Source organism: Pelodiscus sinensis, chromosome 2 (genome assembly GCF_049634645.1).
Source record: "Pelodiscus sinensis isolate JC-2024 chromosome 2, ASM4963464v1, whole genome shotgun sequence".
Lineage (NCBI taxonomy): Eukaryota > Metazoa > Chordata > Testudines > Trionychidae > Pelodiscus > Pelodiscus sinensis.
The window spans coordinates 209,855,237-209,875,256 of NC_134712.1; the positions used below are offsets into that span (position 1 = coordinate 209,855,237).

A 20,020-nucleotide genomic window follows, 5' to 3' on the forward strand; every position below is an offset into this window, starting at 1 on the left:
TCATTATTTTACTGTGTGTTTGCTCTTAATCCAATGATGACACAACACTGAAACCAATGGCTCTGAACTGCAGAACATGACAGAGGCTGCAATGTTGAAAGTTCCTCTTAGAAAGATGATCATAAAAGTCTATCAAGTAGCCAAGTTAGGAAAGCTTTCAGGTAAAATGGCTACCAATTTTTTTAAATAAAAATCCCTAAGTATAATTAGTTTTGTTGACATAATGATACTGGAGTCTAACAGAAAAACAACAACATAATTTTAGAAAAATCTGCAACAAAATTAAGTGAGTACTTCAACAGAATCAGTCTGATACTAAAAGGAAATATCTTCCATTTTCCTGTTGGCATATGGAATCTGGAGACAGCAACTTTTCTTAGCCAGGTACTAAATGCTTTTTGAAGTATCCCTGCTTAGACTTTATTTATATTTGCATTTCTCACACATAGCCCAATGATTTCACTACAACACGGGCTACCTACACCACAAGCTGAGAAGTCAATGGGGGACATGCAGGCCATTAAAGGAGTATGAGGGAAGAAAATGGTAGTGAAGAACTATAGATTTCTGATTCAACAGACCTTTTACACTGTCTGAGTTTGAATTTAAATCAGAACCTTCACCTTGTTAAATTTAGATTACACACCATCAGCTGTTAAAGAAAAATGATTTAGCCAAATATGTGAATACATTAATCTCTATAGATGTTAAGTGCTTTTAGCATATTGATTTAGCAATCCTATTGGCTGTATCTCATGTATAACAATGTTAATTAGGCAACCTGTGTAACCATTTAAAAACATTTCAGCAGTTAACTTTAAAGAGTTCCATAAGACAATTCACAGAACACATTAATTTTTACTAGTGAAAAACACTAATGAGATATTTAGATATAAATACAAAATAACTAAGCGATCACTATACAGTAACATCAGTGGTACTAGAGAATATAAAAACATCCCATGTTTAGACATTGGGCAGCAAAGATGGCTACATTTACTTCATATTCATGAGACACTGTGGTTATCTGCATCATGTCACAAGGCAGAACAAAAAAATACATAAGTAATGTCTGCTGGCAAATAATGTTTAGTAACTCCTGTCAGACATACTACTCCAGAGTTTCCTGAAATCTTCCAGTAATGTGCTCAAGAACAGTGGTAACTATTTTAGTAAGGCCATTTACAACCAGTAATATGCACTCATCAATATACTGGCTAAGGAGAGACAGGTTTGATCCAAATTCACCAATATGATGAAGATGAAAACCAGAACAAAAAAAGATGAGAAGGCTTCTGCAAAACTGAGGATCAAAGACAGCCAATGAATAAAGATAGGCAGAACATAAAACTGGTCTTATGATGTATACACCATACTGATCACAAAGGCAAAAATCTAGTTGGTCTAGCCACTGACTGTATTTTAATATGTTGGTAATGTCACAGACTGGATGAAATAAATGCACTTTTTGAAAAGCCAACCTGAATGCAAGGATCCTATCTGAAAAACTGTACAACATACTGGCAAGACAGACAATCAAGAGTAGTGTTTCTTAAACTTTTTAAGACCCAGGAATACCAAACAATTTTTTTTTATGAGGAACACCAAGGAATTTTTGTTTGGGGGGGGGGGGGGGGGGAGGGGAAGGTTGCCTGCCTGTTGTTCTCAGAACACAGTTTAAGAAACACTGATCAAGAGCATTTAAAATGAAGGTAAACACTTTAAACCAGACAAAACCCTCAGAGAGAAGTGGAACTATATATTACTGCAAAATAAATGGTATTTTTAGGGAACATTCAAAATTCTATTAAGAAAACTTATAGTTTGCTTTAAAATAGTATTTGTTTGGGTGCCAGATCATTCCCATAAACAAACTTCCCTCTCCCCTCCCAACAAAAACCTGCAGTATAGCAATGTGTACATTTAATAGAAATAAACTAATAGTAATACTGGGTGATTCTGGAAATTATTGTACGCCAGTGTATAAATGCCTTGCTGTTTACAACAAGTATTTATCATATGACTTATCAGACAGACTTTTTTGGTTTAAACACAAATGAGCACAAGGGGAGGAAAGAGCATTTTTAAGGCGTTTATTTCTACCATAAGTACATTAAAAAAACGTTTGGATTAATTTTGTGCTCATTCAAGGAAGGAGTACATATCATGAGCTGGTAAGAGGATAGAGCGGACAGGTATGCAAGTTTCCACACACTCCACAACAACCAAACTTGCTATTCCTGATCTTTTTGCCAACTGGAGCAAGCCAGCTGGGTGGTGGCTTTGTGGAACAGATACTATCTAGGGGGAAGTTTATGATGAGATCAAGAACAAAAAATTCACTTAATCTGAGAAGTAATTCAGATTTCGACATCTAAATAGGCACAGTATTAGTAATTATACCAAATATTTTGAAGTCTGTCGTTAAGGCAGGAGTGATTTTAAAGACTTATTTCTCTTTTCAGCCCAGTTACTTCATGTCAAATTTCTCTGGTGTCAGCATCTCAAAGTGACAGCCTTATGTAGCCCAAGTTTTCTAACACTACCAAATACGGTAAAAATGGGAACTGAGGCAAAAAGAAAAATGATGACTAGAAAACACTATATAATCATTCTTGAACTGCAGCACCAACCCATATGATTTAATACAAATTCTTCATATTTATATTACTGCAACCAAGCCACCTCAAGGAGATCACAGATCACATAACAGTTTTAGGTCCTGATTCTGCAGTCCCAACTCATATGAAAAAGGCCCACAAGCCTCATGAATAAAAAATGCACAATGAAATCCTGTAGTTTGCAGTCACAGAGGAAGACCCCCAACACAGAACTTTTAAAATTCAAAACAATAACTACTGGCAATTCCCAAGTCTGGTCTGAACTAGATGTAGCAGCCCATTACTCCACAATACTTTCAGTGCATTGTTCCACATCTTATTTTTGAGTAGAAGTCTGATTCAGTTTTAGGAGCTTTCTGCTTTATCTTTTGCATCATTATTCACTGCTTTGCTTTTGATTTGCTCTTCTGGATTATTAAGTGAGTCAGGGTTGTACCTGTATAGGTAACCATATGGTCGAAGATGATAAATGAAGTATTCCAACTGATACATAGTTATGGAATCAACATAGTGGAATGAAATTGCCAGATCAGAGCAGCATCCAGGACCCTAAAAATAGGGAAACAAAAACAAAGACTCTTTATCACAGAACATTTTAAAATGTGCTTAGAATATTAAAAAATAATTCTCTCTGAAGTGTAATTAATACCTACCTGGCTTCACTAAAACAACTCACCTTTATCAATAATTTACACATTTCAAAGCCTACATTTGGCAGAAAAAGCTGAGTACTCAGACCTAGGTATGCTAGTTTGCTTGATCACCATCCCCAAATGGAAACTGATGTCTTTCAAGAACATTTGATGTACGTTAGTTTCTGTGACAAAATGATTAAGAGCACTTCTAGTGTACACTGAGACAACCAGGGCATAATTTCTAAAACTCACTCATGTGTTGTGCACTAGCTCATCTGTATAGACTGCTTCCCAGAATCTTCACTCAGGTATCTTCCCATTCACTTTTCCTTAACTTCAGTTCTCTTCACCTACTTTCCAGAATATTTTTAGCTTGGTTTCCAATATTTCTATTTCAACTGCAAGTCTCCCTCATTGTAATTCAAGCAAAGATGCCAGAAAAAGCCAAAACAGCTAAAGGACTTTGTTTAAAGACCTGGTGCTAGCAGAATATTCTGATAGATTTCTACTTGGACGTACATAACGAGCAACAATGAATAACCCCTCAAAATTTCTCGGATGTTCAATTTTTCCACCACACCGTTTAAACAAAAGCTGTTCCATTTCCCTCCCTTTCCCCAAAATGTTTAATTTCAATTAATTTTTTAATTTTGAAGAAAAAACGTGAGTTGCTATTTCTGAAAATTACATCTAACATTTTAACCAGCCTTAGGTCAAATGAGTGAAACTCTGACTGGAAAGACTGCCCACAGAAAAAGGACTGTGATACTGAAAACTTGAGAAATTTTAAAAGCTAGTTGATGAGACCTTACTATGAGGAAATTATGATCATTAAACTCATTATGGGAGCTAAATATGTAAACATAACCGTAATGGCTACAGAGGCTAAATGAAAGAGGAAGTAGAAACACAAACACTAGTGTTAAATGTCAGGATTCTAAAGTTTGAAACCAACAGGTATACTTTTAAACAATGGAAAATCAACAAGAAGAAAGAAACCTGCAGCATGTAAAAGGGAATATAAAGAGCAGATAGCATCCTCCTCCCCCAAATAATAATTGAGCAGGAAGCTTGTAAAAAAGTTAGTAGATCTACTGGACTAAGAGAACAAGAGAGAATAATTAACAAGTATAAGGCCACAGAAGAGACGCTACATTATTTCTTTGGATCAGTTCTTACCAAGTGGATCTTGGGGATCTGGCAACAAGTGATATTCTTATCAGATAGATGACAATTTGTCAAAATTGAGACAACAAAGAGAAAGTTCTGGGACACATTGATAAATTAAACAGTAACCAGTCACCAGGAATGGAAGGTGCTCATTTAAGATCTTTGAAGAAACTTAAAAATGAAAGACTTAAGCTTCTAAAAATATACAAAATCAAATTACTATGTGGAAGGGCTGGAAGATAGCAAGTCTTGCATCTATTATTCTTATTTTACGAAAGTGCGAAGGTTGATCCTAAAATATTTGAAAGTCATAGATTTCATTTTCAGATGAACTGGTTAGAATGATAGAAATATGTGCTTGTACATCACGTAGCACAACAGGGTGTTTATCCAGGATGGGCTCTTAGGCTATACAACACCATAAGTACACCTGCCTGAATATAAAATGGACGAATTAGCATGACATCTGGTCAGAAAATTATTTAAATATCTTACCAAAGTAATGGATACAGGAGAATATATGGATAAAATGTTCAGCACAAGCTTTGTTATCCAGCATGCATTCGGAATGGGGGTTGCCAGTTATGTAAATGTATCAATTAATCAAGCTTTTTTGAATGCAAAAAAACACTGAAGAAATAAAAACCATATCTAACACTATAACTTAACACTACTGTATTACTTTATACACCACAATTAACACTATTACTGTATAGTGAACAATACTGATTTAACAATGCAAAAATGAATGAAATAATCATATTTTATACTACAGCTTTTACTACTGTATATATTACAGCATTGCTGAATCCAATACTGTAATTTACTGCTCCTCTACTGCCCCACAGTAATCTACTAATAGGGAAGATTCTTCCTAACTCCAGGCAGTCAGCTCTGAAGTATGAATGAGGTCATACGTCTCTTATTAGTTATAACTAATATAATTAGGAGATTTTATCAGCTGTATAAATGCTGCTGGTTTTTGAAAGTCTAATGAGTTCCTGGCTTAAAATTGATTATTTCTTTGCCATTTTTATAGTCCATAACGATAATTTACTTCTCATTTTATGACTATTTAGTTTATTGAATGGGATCTTCAGCTAGGCTTTGTCAAAGACTTTCTGGAAGTCCAAATATAGTACAAGCTTTGCTATCCTGCACTTGAAGATCCAAAAAACTCCATTAACCGGCATCTCCCAAAGATGGCAATACAATTCTCCATTTGGTGAGCCAGAAAAATTCCAGTAGCCATCTGGCATCATTTTCCAGCACTTGCGGAAGTCGTATTTGCAAACTTGCGGCAGTGAAGGCTTTTTTTGTCCTGACTAGGGATGTCAAGGCATAGTCAACTACATGATTAACTGAAAAGCCTAGGCTTATCAGTTAGTTACTCTTGTTGACTACATACAGAGGCAGCAAAAGGTGGGGGAGTGTATCAGAGGCTGGGGGGGGGGAGGGAGAAGCCAGCTTTAACAAGGCTCCCCATGAGTACCAGATCTGTCCCCCCACCCTGCTGCCTCTGGGAAAGGCAGCAGCAGTATGGAGGGTGAGGGGGGCAGGCCGCAGAATCAATCATCTGGTCATTACTACAGATCACTCCACAACTTTAATTACAAATGCAAATGAGAGATATAAAATCCCAGCTAACCAATTAAGCAGAATCCAGGCCAAGGAACACTCCAGACTGGGTAGGGCAGCCCCCAGCCTTTGCGGCCCCCAGAAGCGCGGTGGACTGGTTGTCAGCGCTGCCGCCACTGGCTGCCGGCTCCCAGACCCTGCCGAAGAAACCCCTGGTTGCAGGGCACCTGGGCCTGCCATGGACAGAGGATACTCTGGATGCGAACAGCCCCCGTCTGCAGCAGGCCCCCTACTATTAGGAGTTTATCAATATTTTAACAATAAAACAGCAAATCAGGGCCTAGTTTTTATATATAAACCAAAAAATAGGCCCTCCAAACTACCTTCAGATAGTGTGCTGGTTTACTGACTCAGTGCTGATGAAGTGGTAAGAGTGCTATCTACTAAATCACTAGTACTGCTTCCTACAGTGTCTGCATGTTCCTTAGAAGTTTATCTAAACCCGTCTCTATTTTGCTAGTAAGCAAATAGATAACTTGATATGGTATAGCTACTGACTATATCCCCAATACACAAATCAAGTCTAACATATTACACAGATTACACATGAAATGATCTCCATATGTGAAACAAGGCATATGAAAATATTTACACTTGCAACCTACAAAAAACAAAGTTTTACAACTTTGCAGCTCTACTCATTAGAAATAAATACATGAGTAATCACAAAGATCTAGTTTCTACTCCCAGATGAGACAGGAGGACTGGCAAAAATACAGAACTATTTTAATTGCGATCACTAGCTGTTTCTTTAACTGTAATTTCATGCATGAAATTATTTGCCAGATTTATCAAAAGTGAAAGAAGGACAAGAGATTACAAAAGTAGTTTTAGACTACTGGGGTCCACAGACAACATCTAAGATTTCCAAAAGGCAACACCTCCATTCAAATTTTTTAGGAATTCACAGATGAAAGAGGTAATTTCAATTGCATTTGTAATTTAAAACCTCTGACTTGGAATATCTTTGTAGACATTGTCCTTATCTCAACACTACTTAAGATTTTACTAAAAATATTCAGATATTTAAAAATTAAAGATGAACAAAACTGGAGTAAACACTCGCATTAAAAATGTTAACTTCCAACATGCCAAGCAACTTGCTGCTACCATTTCCACTGGGAGATCATTCCACTGATATAAATGTAATTATGTGTATCTATGTTATATATATTCCACGATCAATACTAGGTGAACTAATTTAAAAATATTCAGAAGGCAACTATATACACCAGCTAGTAATGTTAAAAGCCAGTTTAGGGGGCAACTATCCTTACATATTTAAAGGATTAAAGCAGTTGAGGCTACAGTACTGAACTTTGAACATACACACCCTGTCATTTTAAATATTTCCAGAAATTATACAGGATAATGCAAATCCCAGTGTCTTTTTTTGCCTCACCTATATTTTACTATCCTATATTACTGTAAAAGTGTTGTTATATTACCTCTTATAAGTAGAGATATTAGCATATAGTAATGTAAATGATTTACCAATAGGCCCGGGTTTATCGGTTAATCCAAACAACTACACGCACTACCCTCCCCCCCTCCCAGAAGCGCGGGGAAGGAGGGGAAGACAGCTTTTAAGCAGCTATCTAACAACCCTATTTTAAGTGAGACAAGATTTCCTCCATTTACTGAATGCCACATTTTATCACTGTCATGACAAACATGCTGCATTTGCACACATCAAGAATGGTTTGGTGATGTTACAAGACAGGTAGGATTTCAAAAGTATTCACTGTTTGCCTAATTCTGCTCCCAAATGAAATGGAAGCTTTACCACTGACTTCAAAAGAAACAACTGCACTTAACATTGGGATTTTTTAAATTCCCACTTCATTTACAGATAGATTTGTATGTTTAATAGCAGTGGTAACTAACTAGTTTTAAGATGGAACTTGATAATTTATGAACAGGATTATATGATGGATTGCTTACGATAGCGCGGTACTGGAGTCCAGTGATCCTTTTCAGTCCTACGTGCCTTACCTTTATGTGATTAATAAGGCTCCTGAAGAGATTACATACAAATCTGTAAAGCCCTGCAAGGATACAAAATTTGTATCTGCAAAAATGAGCCATGGATATCTGCAACGACATACGCAGATAGCAGTGAATATAAAGCGGATATCTGCGGATTTACAGGGCTCTACAAATCAGATCTTTTGAGATACAAATACTTTCAGCTCTCATTATTTCAAGAACTACACCTCTCATTGATTAGACACAGATATAGGTCTCCACCTCTCTGCAAGTGAGTTAACAAAGACCAAAAAATCAGTTTTATACTGCAGAACTTTTTTTTTTTTTTTTTACAAAAAAAATAGAAAAAAAATCAGTTATTGCAATTTGAAAAGAGATGCTATAAAGTTATGTTCCACCACTTATGCTCACTGCAAACTTCTCAGTTTCCCCTCAACTTTGATAGGCAAATAGTATCCTCTAAAATTAGAAAAATTCTTTGTAGATAAGGTAGCTTTGTAGATAGCCACACCTTAAAATGGTCTCATGAACCATATACTTCCTCTCATTCACGATTGAATAACCCCCCAGTCACAACTATGGTGGTAGCTTACGTGGAAAGGTAACATTAAGAACAATGTTTCTGAATTTTAGTAGCTTTCTAAATGTGATTTAGCTGCAGGAAACAAGAATTCAGCATCCTGTGAAAAACCAGCTCCCAATACAGCACAAGAATTAGGTAGAAGAGACTTACTACAGCATTGATTTCCAAACTATGGGTCACCACCTAGTACTAGGTTGTGGAATGTCAGGCATTGGGTCTCATTGCTGCAGGGGATCAAGTGACCAGTGAAAGTGCTAAGGCAGGCTACCTGACAACAGACCTGGCTCCTAGATGGGGGAGAGAGGGAGCACACAGGGCTCTGTGCACTGCCCCTGCCTCAAGCACTAGCTCCGCATTACTACTGGCTGGGAACCTGCTGTTGGTTGCTGCTGGGGCATAGCATAGTCTATGGCACCAGAAGTAGGAAACCTGCCTTAGTACATCCACCGCACCACTGAATGGAAGCTGTTAAAGGTAAACCCCTCCTGCCCCAGCCCTGACACCTCCCTCAGTCCCTCCCTCCCTCCATCTCATCCTCAGGTCCATCCCAAAGCCTATGCTCTAGTCAAATTATGTTGGGTCACAGGCATCAACAATTTTCTTCAAATGGGTCATGAGAAAAAAAAAATGTCTGAAAAACACTGAACTACGGTATCCAGTCCATCTTCTATAACATGAGACCAGTAATTTCATATTAACTAATTCTGATGGTATACTAGGTACATGCTTTCAAGTTTTATTTTATAAATGGAATATATAATGATTCCATCCTTAAGTCTGTCTCAGGCATCCACTACAAATTTTTAATTTTCCTAGAACGGTTTGATAAAGGACAGTTAAACAACCTATAATCACTGTACATATAAAGATTTCAGAAACATACTTCATACATAGGTCACAGCCTTTCAAAAAAACCAAAAAAACAAAAAACAAAAAAAAAAACACCACACACACACACACCAACTTACCTCTACTGCAGGATAATAATTATAATTCCAGTACCAAAATGTTCTAGGTAGATATCCTCTGATTAAGTGATGTTCTGGCACAAAGGGATGAAAAGTTTCTTTACCGCTTGTGTCCCTTGAATCTCCAGCTTCTACATTAATATTCTCCATGCATTTTCCGAGTGCTAGATCTTCCACAGAAGAGCTATGAGAACATTTATTGGTTTTAAATGCATTAACAAATCTCCTTAGAGCTTCTTTGCTCAGTACATATCCTGCTCCTCCACTCATGTAGCCCTGTTTCACATAAGGCTTAAACCGCCTTCCAAAGTATATTGGTTGTTCAGGATTGTATTTTGAAAGAAGCCATCTCAAGTTGTCCAGTATAACATATGTGTCATCATCAGCTTTCATAAACCAATCAGCATCATCAAAATAATGGTCATGTACATACTGGAAGGCTTTAATAGTTTTCCAGTACAGTTGGTCCCTGCCTTCTTTGGTTTCTAGTCCCACAGCTGGAAAGTCTTTATTCTCCTCAGAGCTCATAAACAAGATCTTATTGCAATGCTGGGCCCAAGTAGCCTTAACATGCTTGGCTTTTTTCTCCAGATTCTGAGGCCCAGTCATCACCCAACAAAGTATTTTCACCTTTTGATACAATCCTTCTGCAATATATTTGTTCTCATCTAAAGGGGGAAAAAAAGGGATTCCACAATATGTTACGGTGTTTGCTAAATATTAATACAAAATGGAACAGTATGTCAATGATTCATCTAAGTGCAAGAAAAAATGTTTTGCTAGCCTTTATGAAAGTATAGAGAAATGAATGGGAAGAAGTATAGTATACAGGCACATCAGATGAGGATTCTATTTTGGAAAATTTTTCTCTGTCATATGCAATACAAGTCAAGCTACTTACAGCCCAATTTACATTACCTGAAATGTGATGATCAACATTTGTCCCCATGGTCAGCAAGACCAAAGTTAATTCAGGAATGAAATAATTCTACAAGTTTAAAAAAAAATCTCAAATACTTATTCCTACTTACTTTTACAAAAGAAGCAAAAGGGATAACATTAAAATTCTCTCACAAAAACAAACATGGTTTTACAAAACCTTATATGAATTTTAACAGATTTGACTCAATTTTATTCATAAGAACTCTCCAATAGCCCTATGAAGTTAATGAAAATTATTTTAAAAACCTGACTAGATATAAAAGTTGGAAGCCAATCAATTTTTATAGTCCATGCTAAGTAAAAATTACTAATGGTGAAAAGCAAATTAGATTTTTTAAAATGTTTAGTTGGAGTATTGTGTCCAGTTCTGGGCACCATATTTCAGGAAAGATGTGGAGAAATTGGAGACGGTCCAGAGGAGAGCAACAAAAATGATTAAAGGTCAAGAAAACTTGACCTATGAGGGAAGACTGAAAGAATTGGGCTTGTTTAGTTTAGAAGAGAGAAGACTGAGAGGAGACATGATAGCAGTTTTCAAGCATCTAAGAGGGTGTTACAAGGAGGAGGGATAAGAATTGTTCTCCCCGGCCTCTGATGATAGGACAAGAAGCAATGGGCTTATTAAATTGCAGCAAGGGAGGTTTAGGTTGGACATTAGGAAAAACTTCCTTACTGGTGGGGGAGGGGAGGCTAAACACTTGAATAAATTGCCTAGGAGGTTGTGGAATCTCCATCACTGAAAATATTTAAGAGTAGGTTGGATAGACATCTGTGAGGGATGATCTAGATCAGGCCAGGGCAAAACATGGCCCGCAGATTGGATCTGGCCTGCGGAAACAGTGGGGAGCCCCAGGCAGGCTCCCCAGCTTGCCTCACAGCTCTGCTTGCTGTGCAGAAATGCGGCTGCAGGGCTCCATTTCTGTTTTAAAACTGGAGGGTGGGGAGGGAAGTTTTAGGAGCCACCCCACCCCCAGCACATTCTCATTGGCCGGTTTCTGGCAGAAACCAGCCAATGTGGGCTGCTTGTTGGAGTAACAGGCAGTCAAGAAGAACAACACTCCCTCTCGACTCAGTTATTCATGAAGCATATGGCAAGGAAGGCTGGGAAACATTTTAAGTCTGCAGGCAGGCAGGCTACTTTGGCAGCTGGCAAGTAATTCTCTTGGCCTGCTTCTGGCACCTCAGCCCTTTCCTGCCCCAACTTTCTGTCCCCTCACTCAACATACCCAAACCCTCTGTCCCCCCTCTTACACTTATACCCTCTCCCAGATCTGACACTCCAATCACCTGCCCCAGATCACAATCCCCTCCTACCCCAGGTCACATCCCAAACCCCTGCACTCCAGTCCCCTGCTCTAGGTCACAACCACCTGCCTTCATCCCAACTCACTCCCAGACTCCAGTCTCCCTCCTGCACACCAGTCCCTTACCCCAAGCTCCCTTCTGCACCCAACCTCCATCCCAGACCCCACATCTCCTCCATCAATATGGAAGAGTGCAGCCCTTGACCACTTTCCAAAATCTTGGAGTGGCCCCCCATCAAAAGTTATTGTCCACCCCGATCTAGATGAGAAGTGGCACAGACTGGGATACTGTTTCCTGTAGCTCCCATCAGCTGGGAATGGTGATCTGTGGCCAACAGGAGCTGTGATCGTTGGTACCCACAGCCGTGCAGGTAAATATAGAGGTGGTGGCTTTCCAGGAGCTAAAAGAAAACTAGGGGAATAGGAGGGGGGAAAAATCTCCCCTTGAAAATGTAGTGCAGGGGTCTCAAACTCACAATCTGCTGGTTAGCTAATGGCTGAGCATTTGCATAATTTGCCCCAAGAGTCCTCGCAGCCCAGGGTGTGCGTGTATCCATACTTGTTCCCCAATCCTCTTCCCTGCCCTCTTCTCTACATTGCACCCCTTCTCTTAAGCCCCAGCTTCTGAGGGACATGGTTTGGCAGCAGGGCTCAGAAACCTGCACTCAGCACAGAGACAGGAACTGCAGGTAAACTGTCCCACTTCTGTGTAACTCCCACTGCCACAATGAATATGGAGGGCCTAACCCCTGCTGCTGCCCCATGCCAGCCCCCCTTCTCCCCAGTTGCATCAGTTTTAATACCTGAAAAATAGTATTTGCCTTACAGGGTTGAAGCAATTTACTTAATATTTGTGAAACATTCTGAACTTATTCAGAAATTTTCACTCAAAAATCTTTGATAATTATAGAGTAATGTAACACTACAAATTTCATACATTTTCCCCCTCCCAAAATGTAAATCACCTGCCTGGTTAGGTTCAAAGAACAGTGGGCTGCTTTTAAAGTTTCACTTTTATTTGAAAAGCTTACTAAAAAAGTATAGATGCTCCTAAGTTAGCCTAACTAAAAAGCAATCTAGCTGTCTATGAAGTACTGTGAGTGTATCAAATGAACAGAAAAAGTATGTGTTGCAGTTTACCACCTAAGAAGCTCCAGCAGCCAAACTTTAAACTATTACTTCCATGTCTAAGTCTGGGTTCAACGCTTGGCAAGTAATAGACTCTATTAAAAAAAACCCACTTATTAGAAAATGCAAGGTGGTAAAGAAAAAACTCATAATTCAGTCCCTTAGAAGGGAAAACCTATTTAATTTTATATTCTGGGTGTGGAGATGGAATAAAAAAAGCTTGTGTATAAATACCTACCAATGAAGAAAGAAAACTGTTAACTGGAACAGAATACTCATTTTTAACATTGTACAAAACATAAAAATACCTTTATGCTGCCCAGTATCAGCATTGAAGTTCATTTGTCCATCCAGTTGATCACTTCCAGTTTCTTCTGAGTGTTCACCATGGGGATCATTGTGAAGAATATGAGGTTGGATTTCAACTTGTTTTTCCAACACTATGCTAAATAGCATGTAACATGCAAAAAATCCTATTGCTGATCCAAATGTGAAGGTAAGAAGATTCAGCAAAGATTTAGAAGAGGCCATTTCCTGAAAGTAATGATCTGTCAAGAAAGAAAGTAACATTAAGTTTTTCTAAACTAAGGAACATATAGAAGAGTGAGAGAAAGAAGTCAAGTGATAAACTCAGGATCTGATTCTAGAGCAGGGGTGAGCAATAATTTTTCATGGTGACCATGTCATACTTTTCTTTGGAGGGTGAGTGGGGTCTGGGATGGAAGTTGGGTGAAGGAGGGAGTTCACAACACAAAAACTTCCCCCTGCATCCCCAGCACAGAGAGGCAGATGGAGCAGCCAGATGCCTGTGGGTCCTGGTGGGGTGGTCGCTGGCCAGAATGAAAGGCTAGGTGGGCCAGATCCTGCCCCTCAGCCATATCTTGCTCACCCCTGTTCTAGAGACTCATTCATTCAGAATTCCCATTGCCTACACTGAAAGACTGGGTTACTAAGAGCAGCAAGATTAGGACCAAATATTTATTTATTTAAGGGGAAGCATTTTATATTACTATGTAAATATAGATGAGGGCATTCAAAAGATAAACAGCAGAGAGAGAGAGAGAGAGAGAGAGAGAGAGAGAGAGAGAGAGAGAGAGCACATCACTTTTATTTATATTCCCCCCAATTGCTTCTAACATGTTTCCTTCTTATAAGAGTTAAGACAATAGTAATAAAAAGCATTAGAGAAAATATAAACAGTAATAAAAAAATAGAAAAAAAATTAAAAATACTCCCAATCCAAAAATGACCTAGATCTCATCTCACTCCTCTACTTCCTGCCCCTCTCTCTGAGAAACAGGTGTATGCACATGTTCTGAAAGTTACCAAATCTAGGGTCTGATGGGAAAGTGATGAAAAGTGAATTCTAAAATCAAGAAGCCAACTTTGAGAAAATCCTGCTTTGCACATCCTTGTATATTAAATAGAAGGCTGTTAATTTGGGTATCTGAGACAGTATGCATAGGGAGAGAAACAATATCTGAAACAGCCAATAAAAACTCATTTTGTGGTTTACAAGAAAAAAAATACCACCTTAAAGCTTCTTCTAAAATTCACTTAGATTTGTGTATAATTATTTGCAGGATCAACTTGAATATCAATGTATTTATTTAAAGACCTTAAAGTCGAAAACCCCCTCATTTGATATAAGCAAACATAACGAGAATTCCTAAAATCAAGTGAGATTACTTTTCTTCACATATAACTGAATCACCACATAATTTCCATTAATTAGTGTATGGAAGTTAGACATAATTAATTGGAGACTAAACCTCAATATGTTCTAGAACAGAAGTCTTGTACATAGATGTAAGTGTAAAATGTCAGTGTAAAATATTGTTTATACTGCTTTTGGGGATCTGTAAAGGCACCCTGAAAGATTTTCTTACTTCCTTGTTCCAGACCTGAATCCACCATGCCACACACCCTCATTTCTTAGATTATAGATCTGTGGTATCCAACCAGTTCTGAAGTAATAGCCACAGTAGCAGCTACTGCTATAGCTAACTAGCCACACTCAACTAACCAAATAGCCACAGGTTATAGATGCTAAAGAAATTCTTAGATGGCTCTAATGTACAAGTCATTCTTTTAAAAACTCTTAATTCACAGCCAACTCTAAGATTTTTCTCTCAAATTTGAGTTGTAGATATTAAACTCAAATACACATGATGGAGGGTGAATAGGACACACAGACACACCAGACTGAGGAACTTATATAAGGGAATATCTGAAACAAAGGAAGATGAAAAGGCAGCATGCACAGTGCTTGTGATGGGGGTATGGAGGAATGCAAGGAGTCCCAATTGCATGCAATAAGCTTAGCCTACAGAAAAATACTCCTTGTTTTTCTTTTTTCCCCCAAGAAAGTTAATCTTATATTTGACTTCACTTCAAATTAAGAAAATGTTTAAATGCCTTGTAAATCTAAGCCCAATCTGAAAGGATGAACAACTCACTTCCAAGCAAATGTAGAACTCTGTAGAGCAAATACATGGCATCAAGCAATTCCCCAGCAACATTAATACCACATTTTAACAGCACTTAAAGTGACTGTTCTCTTGTCTACAAAACATTTGGTCTACAGAAGGGCTATAATTACTCTTTATACACAATGGATTAGAGAAGCAAAATGCCAAAGGGTTCTTGAGGCTAAATCCTGATTCTGCAAAAGCTTTCACACAACTACTGGTTATTATTATTTGGGCAGTTATAATGTACTGTGGTTACTGAGCAGGACCATACTGTGCTTTGCTCTGTTTGTACAGCACACAAAGACACTGCCATCCTGACAGCTTACAATCTGAGCAGTCCCACTGATATCATTAGGTGTTCTTATGTGTATAAAGTTAGACACATGTGCAACCCCTGGAAAGACTATATGAGCCATTTATTGTGATCTTTCATTAGCAACTTTGACTCCTGGTATTTTGGTTGGCTTGATGGGAAAACTGAGTTCAAAAAAAAAAAGTCACTAACCATCAGATTTCACTGAGCTAAACGTTTTGTAAGAACATACAACTGTATGCAACAGCCTGCCAATTTTTTTTTTCCAATAGAAAGGTTCTGAGAAACAACTCATGCTAGAATTTAAACAAATGAACATAAGACATTAGAAAAAGCTAATAAAATATTTTGTCTGTGAATGCAAACTATAAATTAGTCATACCAGGGTGTCACTCTCTTTCCAATCTTTCAGAATCAGCAATGTACACTACAAATTATGTACGATACGAAAAGTTCTTGTTTTTCCACTGGGTTTCTGCCAAACTAGACAGCAACTTGAAGTATAACAAACTTAAAGACTGTATTTGTTGCTAACAGCTAGGAAGGAATGGACAATGAAAACAAAAATGCACTAGCAGTGCATAACTTGAGATGAAACAGAAATAGAAGCCATTCCATCAAGCTTACAACTACAATAAGGACTGCTGAGTTGGGCCATTTCCTAACCATTAATGACTAGTTAGAACATTAACTCCAACTCTCCATAGCATTCATTATCCCCAGAAAATATTCTATGTCTCCACCATAACTTTAATACTTATTTATCACTTCAGATCCCGAAACAAGCAGTTTAATTATTAGCATTTCTGCATAGTCTAAACTAGGCTGAAATTACTTCAAATTGCAACGTATGATTATGTGTGCAACTCTATGCACAAACTACAGCAGCAGCTCCCCAGCTGAGCGCCACAATGATCATTCTGCAGAAATTTAATGGTTGCACCAAATGCATACATTATGAGTGTAGTGGTTCTGAACAATAAAACAGAAAAGTATGATGTGGAGATTTTGGGTCCCAATGTATGTAGCTTTACTGGGATTAAGGCACCTTTTATTTGGACCAAGATTGAGTACTAAGAACTATTTTTACTATCACATCACCACCTTCACTATCAGTGGCACAAGCGACAATATAACACCCCGAGGGATATGGTTGCAAAAAGATAGTGACTTGATTTATAGTGCTATTACAATCTGATGAGTAATTAATCTCAATACAGAAGGTAGGAGGAGTTCAGTCAAAAGCCTTGGATTAACCAAATTTAGAGGATTTGCACAAATTAACACTTCAAGTGGTCCACTTATTAAAATATTTGCTGTAGTGCTTCTTTCTAGATGATGATCCCATCTGCTACTACATAGAGCCTCAAAACCAGCAAGACAGAAAAGAAAAGTAGTAAGATAAAGTGTGGCTTCCAGCATTTAGGACTTAAAGTTCATATTCATATGGAACAACTGCAAGACTTCACAATACATCATAGGCTTCACCTCTTAATAGCATTTGCCTCTTTACCATGCAGTTTAAGTGTTCTATTTTAACAATCACTGCTAATTTTACTTGTTAGAGCACTAAATTTCAGAATTTTTAGTAACTTTTAGCTATTTTAGTATTACATTACAATTACATTTTTAAGGTGAACAGTAAGAACTCTATATTTTGGAATTAGAAAGTACCTTAAAAGAAAATATCATAAAATACATTTTCCCACTTTTTAATGTTTCCATTTTTTTGTTCAAAAGCTTCAGAAGGGTAGCAGGGTTAGTATGTAACAGGAACAAAAAACAGGATTATGTAGCACTTTGAAGACTAACAAAATGGTTTATTAAAGTCTGCAGAAATAAGCAGCTTATAACCACTAAGATGATACCAAACTGCTCTTGCAGATGATACCAAACTGCCCAAGATAGTTAAGACCAAAGCAGACTGTGAAGAGCTTCAAAAAGATCTCACCAAACTAAGTGATCGGGCAACAACATAGCAAATGAAATCTAATGTTGATAAATGTAAAGTAATGCACATTGGAAAAAATAATCCCAACTATACATACAATATGATGGGGACAAACTTAGCAACAACTAGAGAGAGCACTTGGAGTCACTGGGGATAGTTCTCTGAAAACATCCACTCAGTATGCAGTGGCAGTCAAAAAAGCAAATAGAATGTTAGGAACCATTTAAAAAGGGATAGAGAATAAGACAGAAAATATCTTATTACCTCTATATTAAACTATGATACACCCACATCTTGAATACTGCATATAGGTGTGATCACCTCATCTCAAAAAATATATAATGAATTGGAAAAGGTTCAGAAAAGGGCATAATGATTAGGGGTTTGGAATGGGTCCCATTTGAAGAGAGATGACAAAGATGTGGACTTTTCAGCTTAGAAAATAGAAGACTAAGCAGGGATATGATAGAGGTTTATAAAGTCATGACTGGTCTATAAAATATTCACTGGAAAAAGTGAATAAGGAAAAATTTACTTATTACACAATATAAGAACTAAGGGTCACCAAATGAAATTAATAGGCAGCAGGTTTAAAACAAACAAAAGGAAGTTTTTCTTCACTCAGCACACAGTCAACCTGAGGAACTCCTAGCCAGAGGCTGTGGCGAAAGCTAAGATTTTAACAAGTTTCAAAAAAGAGCTAGATAGAGTCATGGAGGTTAGGTGCATCAATGACTATTAGCCAGGATGGTTAGGAATGGTGTCCCCACCCTCCATTTCTCTGGAGGTAGGTGACAGGAGAGGGATCAGATGAGGATTACCTGTTGTGATCACTCCCTCTGGTGCATCTGGTATTGGCCACTGTCAGAAGGCAGGGTACTGGGCTAGATGGACCTATGGCCTGACCCAGTACCGCCGTTCTTACGTTCACTCAACATAATCCCACTTTTTAGAGGAAACCCCTTAGTAGAAACTTTTCTTCCACCAACCTAGAGCTGGCACCTTACTCTTGGCAAGAAGCTCCTCTGCCCATGAACGCCTAAGGCTGCCTCCTTGAACCTGGCCGACACTCAGGACTGGCAAACCCAGTCAGCCCAGGTGGGCGGAGAAGAGACGCTCCCTCGGCGCGCCGGAGAGGAGCGAGCCAGGCACCTGCTCGCTAACGGGGCTGAGCCCGCCCGCGCCACGCCCGGCCTCCAGCCTGGTTCCAGGCCCGGCCTGAGCCAGACCAAGCCCCCTCCCAGCGCTGGGCAGACCGACGCCCCCGCCCGTGCTGGGGGGACCCCCCCCCCCCGCGGCCGCCCGCGGGCCCCTCTTACCGGCTCGGCCCTGCGCACGCAGGGCGGGCCCGGGCTCTCAGGCGCGCGTTAGCCACGCGGCGGGGCAGGAACGGACGCAGCCCACCGAGCCGCTGCCTTCGGGCCCCGGCACCATCGCGCCGTCCGGCCCAGGGCGCACTGAGGCCCGCAGCGCTCCGGGGCCGCGCCGCACGTCACCGCCGGAGGGGCCGCGCTCATTGGGCAGCGAGCGCGCGAGCCAGGAGTAGCGGGCGGGGCGTCTCTGCCCTGCGCGCCTGTCACGTGGCCTCTCTGGGAGCCTAGGGCTGCGGCGCGCGCCTCAACCTGGAAGCTCCGCTGGGCCGGAGTAAAGTCCCCCCCTTCACAGGCCCCGGCTTGGTTCAGTCTGAGTGGGGCCTGCCCCCCTCCCCTGCGTAGCTTCTGTGGCACTGGGAGGGCGGAGGATTCCCGGTGTCACACTGGCCTTGCCGCCCACCCGCGCACCAGCTCGCCCCTCCGCCTCAGCGTGGCTTCCGCTACAGCTGATTCAGGCTGCTCGTAGCACGCACCCGAGTGGGAGTCGCAGCTGGGCCAATGCTCCGCTGTGCGACTTTGGGCACGGGTCCGTGCCTCAGTGTCCCCCGCGAGTAAAATGGAAATAATGAGCCATGGTCTTTGTGAATAGCTTTGGGCCCTAAAGACGAAGAGCTCTTGGCACACAGTTTAAGGCAGAAGGAAGTGAAGAGAGTGGAGGATGAGGCACTGGAGTGGAAATAGGGAGCATCCTTTCTTTTGCCATTTAAATGACTTGAGATTGTAAAACGTAGTTTGAAGCAAGACTTTTAAATATCCCTTCCTCTCTATCCTACACCCGTATTTGGAATTGAAATCCTAGAAAATTCTTCTCTCTTTTAGACCTCACTCCTGCCAGCTTTTCTTTTTAACTAGTTGCAATGGCTGCTTGCAATGTGGCTTGGGATCAGGGCTAGATGACAGCAATCTCCAGTCATTCATTCTGTTTATTTCA

The 20,020-nt window shown here is 39.6% G+C and overlaps 1 protein-coding gene across 2 annotated transcripts; it reads right to left on the reverse strand.

Moving 5' to 3' along the window:
* Positions 1 to 1,629: 1,629 nt before the first annotated feature.
* C1GALT1 (core 1 synthase, glycoprotein-N-acetylgalactosamine 3-beta-galactosyltransferase 1) lies at positions 1,630 to 19,248 on the reverse strand. Of its 2 annotated transcripts, XM_075922326.1 has the most exons (5): positions 19,036 to 19,248; positions 13,287 to 13,526; positions 9,605 to 10,272; positions 8,060 to 8,158; positions 1,630 to 3,170 (listed from the first exon to the last, which is right to left on the reverse strand). In XM_075922326.1, the coding sequence occupies exons 2-5, from the start codon at positions 13,507 to 13,509 to the stop codon at positions 2,967 to 2,969; spliced, it is 1,194 nt and encodes a 397-aa protein (XP_075778441.1). In that variant the 5' UTR covers positions 13,510 to 13,526; positions 19,036 to 19,248; the 3' UTR covers positions 1,630 to 2,966. The 2 variants fall into 2 exon arrangements, with proteins under 2 accessions (XP_075778441.1, XP_075778442.1); XM_075922327.1 differs by lacking the exon at positions 8,060 to 8,158 and having other exon boundaries at positions 19,036 to 19,243.
* Positions 19,249 to 20,020: the final 772 nt, after the last annotated feature.

Bases quoted from the DNA above. Each gene is read 5' to 3' on its own strand.
- C1GALT1 (XM_075922326.1), bottom strand. From the start codon at position 13,509: ATGGCCTCTTCTAAATCTTTGCTGAATCTTCTTACCTTCACATTTGGA. The intron at 8,159-9,604 runs GTAAGTTGGTGT...ATGTCGTTGCAG, and splicing joins ATTATTATCCTGCAGTAGAG to ATATCCATGGCTCATTTTTG. The intron at 3,171-8,059 runs GTAAGGCACGTA...CCCTATTTTTAG, and splicing joins GCCTTATTAATCACATAAAG to GGTCCTGGATGCTGCTCTGA.